Source organism: Hemiscyllium ocellatum, chromosome 3 (assembly GCF_020745735.1).
Source record: "Hemiscyllium ocellatum isolate sHemOce1 chromosome 3, sHemOce1.pat.X.cur, whole genome shotgun sequence".
In the NCBI taxonomy this organism is placed as follows: domain Eukaryota; kingdom Metazoa; phylum Chordata; class Chondrichthyes; order Orectolobiformes; family Hemiscylliidae; genus Hemiscyllium; species Hemiscyllium ocellatum.
Window position 1 is genome coordinate 123,048,533 of NC_083403.1, and position 7,209 is coordinate 123,055,741.

Sequence of the window (7,209 nt, forward strand, 5' to 3'; positions counted from 1 at the left end):
GCAATATTAACTTGCCATTCAAGATGAAGATCTTGATGGTGATTGAGAATCTGTCAATTGTTAGGTTGGGAGAGGATGCAAGAGAATAGTTGGTGTTTAATCTATGATATCAAAGATTTTGTCTTTACAACAAAAGATAATGTGAGGAATCCGCTGTGACATATCATTGGCTCGAACTAGCATTTTTATTTCATAGCAATGTTAAATGCTGATAATATATGTGAACAGTCTGCTTCCTTTCAATGCATTTGTGTCCAACAGCCATATTTTATTTTAAAGTTAACGTAGTCATTATGCTTAAGCATTGTGTTTGTTTTATCCCTTTATGTGCCCAAATAATACCGTTTGACATTTGGAAAATTTTAAAGATTCAGTTTAGTCATTTGCACTTTTGAAAGTTGTGATTTGTGTTGCACAGCAGATCCAATATCACTACACTGGACTTCACCCACGTGGCCAATTTATGTATGTGATTGCTTACTTTGAGAGCTGCTAAGCAAGTGAACCATGATAGCACAGTATGGTCCTGATGTAGTTCTGTGGTTTGTTGCTCCTTTTCCATGAAGCCAAAAACATTATCGCAGTGCTGTCCTACACTGATGCACAAAACTGACCAAACATAAAAATCTTCAGAAGGTTTCTGTTCTCTCAATGTTGCTTTCTAAATGCCAATTAAAAATGCTGCTGAGACTGAATTGATTGACTTCATAATGTCCCAGATGTCATTCCTTGAAGAGGAATAATACCTTTGTGAAGTTTTGGTTGGCTGAACATTCATGTCCAGTAGGTGAGCAGGTACTAGCAGCTCTAGCTTGTGTGCTATGGTTTAAGGTAATTGGAAGAACTGGCTGAACAATCATGGTTTACATTCCAGGCACCAAGGGGACAGGAGAAATTCAGAAAACTGTTTGGATTTCATTTCAGGAAGTCAGCAAAATCCAAGGGTAGGTCTTTCAGGTGCACAGACTTGGTAAGATTTAGTAATTTATAGATAAAGAAAGAACAAAAAGATGGCAGTTCATTTTAGATTTCAAAAAAATACAAACCTGTAAAATGAACTCCTTATTGTGTAAAACCTCCAATTGATTTGAATCATTTTATTGACTCCAATGATGCACTCTCTCAACTTTAAAATGTACTCTCAATTTCCCATGAAATTAGATCCGAATGGGAAAGGTTGTGATTGAGTATTCATTTACAAAGGCTGATTCCATATATGGACTGAATCAAAGAGCTTGAAATTAAACATTTATTATTTACTCTAAGTATGTGTCAGCTATTTACTGTGGCATTTCTTCTATACTTTACTCTTCCTCATCTTTCATATGACAATGAATGAGCAAATAATACATTTAGAGAATTCATTTGTCCAGATTGAGCAAAATGATTCTTTTGTTATATAAGTATTTGCCCATGCTTCTTCAAAAACAGCGTCAGATTTTAGTCACCATTAATCACATAGCGTTTGTGGACATTAGTGCTGTGTGCTTTAGCTGGATTATGATTTGGAGATGCCGGTGTTGGACTGGGGTGTACAAAGTTTAAAAAATCACACAATGCCAAGTTATAGTCCAACAGGTTTAATTGGAAGCACACTAGCTTTCGGAGTGACGCTTCTTCATCAGGTGATAGTGGAGGGCTCAATCCTAACACAGAATTTATAGCAAAAATTTACAGTGTGATGTAACTGAAATTATACATTGAAAAATTGATTGCCTGTTAAGCCTTTCATCTGTTAGAATACAGTGATAGTTTCACTTCTTTCATGTGTAAATCAAAAAACCTTTTTTAAAAAAAAAGTTGCATTCTCAGGGTAGCTGTTAACAATGGTGTTAACAATGTTATCACCATTGTTAACAGCTAACCCAAGAATGCAACTTGTTTTTAAAAAAGGTTTTGTGATTTACACATGAAAGAAGTGAAACTATCACTGTATTCTAACAGATGAAAGGCTTAACAATCAATTTTGTCAATGTATAATTTCAGTTACATCACACTGTAAATTTTTGCGATAAATTCTGTGTTAGTATTGAACCCTCCACTATCACCTGATGAAGGAGCGTCACTCCGAAAGCTAGTGTGCTTCCAATTAAACCTGTTGGACTATAACCTGATGTTGTGTGATTTTTTAGCTGGATTATGAACTTCTGTGATTTAGGTCCTCAAGGAAAGAGGTGAATTCATTAGTTTCAAGATACATAAATTAATTCAGGTCATTCATCTTACTGCATGTTTATTGAAATGACTTTGTGCATTTATATCTTTTCTTAGATGGTTACAAAGATAACAAGTGAAGACAGCATCCCCTGTTCCACACCCTAGGTGAAGCATGTGGTAAGTCTCTATGATCTGCTGTAGCATGAAATTAAAAGCTTAAAAGTAACACCACATCGACTAATTCTTTAATTTTAAAACATATTTGACATAGTGGTGCTGATTACTGGCAGGATTGTGCAGAGAAATAGGAAATGAATTGCTGCTTGGTGGCATTGATCATTTTATATGTGATGACGAGGCAAATAAGATTTGCCTAACAACTTATATATTTCCCATGTCCTTGTTGCTGACCCACTGTTGACCTCTCATCACAGACCCCAGACCATGAAAGCCACCCCCCCACCACTGTCCCATTAGTTGCATGTGGCCTGGGTTCCTTTGGAATCCTGAGTACCCAGTAGATGTCTCTTTCTGAAGCAGCCCCATCTCCTCTCTAGCACTGTAGAGCACAAAGAGCTGCTGCCCGCTGACTAGTTGGCAACTCTCAGCAGCAAGACCTTTGACCCAAGCTCTTGATTCCAGGGGAAGCTGTGCTGGTGATCATGCCACTTGTGGTTTGATGGGCCTTCCTGAGAAGAAGTAGTGAGTTGGCATCTCAATAAATTACGAAAGAAAACTAACATTTTTATAAGGCCTTTAGTCATATACTATCCTCAATGAATCATAATGTCCTGATATTGTGATCAGGGCCTTTGGAACTGAGGTAGTTTCTGTTAAATATCACGGACAGGATTTAAGGGACTAATTGATCACAGGAACTGAGGTGAAAGGCATGCATCATCGTCCTACTTTTTGGATGCTTTTTGAACAACCAGAAATTCTTGTGGTGACGTGGGAAAAGTGGGATCCGGCTTGATGTTGACTCTTTAAGGTCTAGTCTACAATGCTTGGAGGAAATTATGCTGGATCTGAAACAAATCGTGATAAGATGCAGTGGGGAGCCAGTCATGGCCTTCAATAAGAGGGATTTATGAAGTGTGCATGAATGATGCTCATCCATTGTAACACAGTTGTCTTCTAGTGAGCGAAGTTAGTGGAACAAGTGGACTGTGATCACTTGATCAGTTGAGGGAGTCCTAACTCTCCGGGGGACGGTGAGGTGTAAGTTGTGTTGGCGATAGCTCCACTAAGTGTTGTGAATGTCACTGCAAGCAAACATGGGAATCAGGCAAGACCATGCCCTCCATTTGGAATATGCCATTGAAGAGGATGATCCCTGGACTTGTCCCTGGAGACTATGAACAGATGGTGATTGAGACTCATTCCCACATTGAGAAAGACCTCAGACCTCGCAGTACTGGGCACCATACCTTAATTAAAATCATTGTGGTTTTAGACCATAAGATATAGGAGTGGAAGCAAGACCATTTGGCCCATCGAGTCCACTCCACTTTGAACTTCTTCGACTCAAGCTCATTTGAGGAGCAGAATATCATTGTTTCTTGCAGGTCATGATTAGGTTACTTACAGTGTGCAAACAGGCCCTTCAGCCCAACAAGTCCACACCGACCCGCCAAAGCGCACCCACCCAGACCCATTCCCCTACATTTACCCCTGCACCTAACACTATGGGCAATTTAGCATGGCCAATTCACCTCACCTACACATTTTTGGACTGTGGGAGGAAACTGGAGCACCCGGAGGAAACCCACACAGACACAAGAAGAATGTGCAAACTCCACACAGTCAGTTGCCTGAGGCAGGAATTGAACCCAGGTCTCTGGTGCTGTGAGGCAGCAGTGCTAACCACTGTGCCACCGTGTCATTAATGTGCTGTGTGGAAAGGCTGTGTCATTCAAACAATCTCAGCTGGATGGGGCCTCACACCCCAGGACCATGGGATTCTTTTCCATTGCAGGTATCCTCCAGGTGCAGGGCATGACTTGTGACCATTCAGATGTGGAATAAATGACCAGTGAAATTCATCAACTGGAGGAGCCTCCACTGCCTTAACATCAAGCTGGTATGCAGTGAGGATAAAGCCATAATACATGAGTATACTCACTCTACACATAACACTACAGCAGGATCCAACTTGCTTATCCATGCTTTTTTGTTCAAGAGTGGAAAAGGCAAACATTGCCAGAGTCAGATTTGTTTCTCACCTCATATTCCACAATTCAATAGAAAGTTAGACGAGTACTTTTTTTGACATACAGCAGATTGCAATATACAGCAACTCTGAATGACTATTTAGCAACCTTAAGATAAAATCATGTGTCCCATTCATGTGCGAAAAATAAAAATGGTGTGTGCTTCACCTCCCTATTGGAAGGTTCAGAAATTCTGACCCTAAGTGTACCTGGAAAGTGAATTTCATAGCAACACTGTTTGACTTTGAAGTGAAGGGCTCAAAATCAGAGGCTACCTGTTCCTCGGATGTCAGATGATCTCCCAAGGTTTCAGTATGATGGGCAGAAAGGGCTTGCTCTGTCCAGCTGGTTAGGATTAGGGTTAGGGTTAGAGTTCCAGCTGGAAATGACTGTATGCCCCACCATATTGAGAAAGGGTGAAAAGTCCTGAAGGTATGTTCATGCCTGAAACAAATGTCAGCCACAGATAAACAGCGGGTGGACCAGATCATCCTTTCTGAGGCCGTTGCTTTGTACCAGATGATTTAAAAACAAATGAAACTTGCAGCAATGTTCAAAAAACATGGACCCACACTATCTCCCACTGGGCTGTTACCCTCAAGTGAAGGACTATGAAGGTTTGGTCATATGACATTCTGGGCATGTGATATTTGACCATGTGATACTGGACCATATTATATCAGTTTTGAGGAAGAGTCACTGGACACGAAATGTTAACTTTGATTTCTCTTCACAGATTCTGCTAGACCAACTGGGCTTTTCCAGCAACTTCTGTTTTTGTTTCTGATATTTGCAGATGCTTTTGTATTTCCCTCAGCACTATTCCTCATTGGTGTTGTGCCTTGTTTGACAATTTGTAAAAACTTGGAAGTCACCCCTCAACAGACAAGAGGAGAAAGCAGGGGAGCCAAAAGAGTGCATGTTAGTTGATCATTTTGAGTTGTACTGTGACACAATGATGCTGAGATGGGGCTACCAACATCCATTACTTGCGAGCCCCCCAATTTCTAACTCTCTGGACTCTTCTAACTTCAGGTCAGAGTGAGATGGGATGAAAGTAGAGAGAGGGGGTGGAAAACACATGCAGTCATTGTTTTCTGCCAATCCTTGAGCTCCCCATCTGCACCAATTAATGTCATAGGTGGAAACTTGTTGTGGAAACATGTTGGGCATCTGGTGAGTGATTATTGCTGGCTTTACCTCAGGAAGGCCCAGAGAACACCCTGCCTGCAACTGTAGTAGACTCATCAATTTTAAGGGCATTTAAATGGTCATTGGATAAACATATGGATGAAAGTGGATAGGCTTCAAATTGGCTCCACAGGTCAGCGCAACATTGAGGGCCGATAGGCTTGCAATGTTCTATGCTCTATGTTATAGAATCATATTTCAACCAGGTAGTTCCAAGGCCTTCCCCTGGAGTGACGAATTGGGTCATGGAGGGGGGAGCAGGTGGGGGTGGCACCAGTGCCACGTGGTGAGAGCTGCCAGTCAATTGGAGGTGCTGCTGATGCCAGAAAGGGAGAGGTTGCAGCGGGAAGGACAACTGTGGAATCCCAGGGTTATAGAGAATCCAGGCCAAGCTGGGTAATGTGGTTGGGGATGTGCATGGAGAGATGGGGCCATGATGAAAGGACAGGGGGAGGTTATTAGTGAGTCCCATCCTTGCTGTTTTCCTGTCTCTCAGTTAGATGCTGGTTGTCGTGACGTCATCAAGATGACAAGTATCCCACACAGTTTCACCTGTTGTAAATGCTGTTGTACAAGCAACAGTACTTTAGAACCTCCAAATAAATCTAGTGACAACATATAACCCAAGTGACACTGCAAGCTTTTAGCTGAATAATTTGCACAAATGAAAATAGTTACATCCTAGGTATCCTGGATCGCTCCATTAGAGGTATCTGTTCTTGTTGCCCAGTGCATTACCAATGAACAAGCATGGAAACATAGATACATGGAGTCACAGTATCATACAGCACAGAAACAGATCCTTCGGTCCAAACATAACGCCAAACTAAACTCATCCCACTTGGCTGCTCCTTGCCCATATCCCGATAAACCTTTCCTATCATGTACTTATCCAAATATCTTACGAGGTGGATAATATTTATTTCAGTGATTGCATTGTTCAATCAATGCAATATAATCTTCCTTTTCAATGCAGAAAAACGAGGACATTAAAACTCAAAAAGGCGATGGGAATTGTAACTTATTTCTCTATTCCCTGCAGGCATTCTTGTTAGCAAGCTGAGGGTGATTTTCAATTTGGGTGATGGTATAAAATAGGCAATACTGAATCAGCTACTCATTCTGAATATCTTTTCCAATGATGGGCGGTTATCCAAAAAAAAAATTAGAACTCTTTTCCATAACAGACTTCGCTTTGTTTACTTGTAGGGTTAAACATTCTGGAATGAAGTCTTTGACTGAAAAACAAAATGACATCTTGAAGAGACATTTTCAGCACTGGTGGTCAGCCATCCTTTAAAGCCATCAATATGCATTTATATGAAGCTGCAGCTTTCACATCCTCATTAATATGATTATTTTAAATGTATTAATGTTTTGAAATAAAAATCAAGCAGTTTGTGCACTCCAGATGCATCTTGACTAATATATTTGTTCATAACATTTCATTATTGTATAACAGATGATATAATTTTCACTCTGTATCATTGTGATTAGTTCTTTTTTTGTAGTTTTCTGATTAATTAAATCTGTTTTTGCCTAATCAGCATGCTAACTGTTAAATAGAATTGCATTTGCAAAAAAAAAATTAGTCTCAGGAGATGAATTAAATTGATTACATTGGAATGAATAAAATAATAAGTTGCAA

General features: G+C 40.2%; 1 protein-coding gene across 3 annotated transcripts in view; it reads left to right on the top strand.

Annotated features, from left to right (window-relative positions):
- The window catches only part of LOC132807673 (doublecortin domain-containing protein 2), a 122,104-nt gene extending 115,179 nt beyond the window's left edge, over positions 1-6,925 (top strand). For all 3 annotated transcript variants that reach the window (XM_060821717.1, XM_060821721.1, XM_060821720.1), the window contains exons 12-13: positions 2,272-2,334; positions 6,771-6,925. In XM_060821717.1, coding sequence (XP_060677700.1) covers positions 2,272-2,322 — 51 coding nt within the window. In that variant the 3' untranslated portion in view covers positions 2,323-2,334; positions 6,771-6,925. The remainder of the gene's footprint in view (positions 1-2,271; positions 2,335-6,770) is intronic.
- Positions 6,926-7,209: the final 284 nt, after the last annotated feature.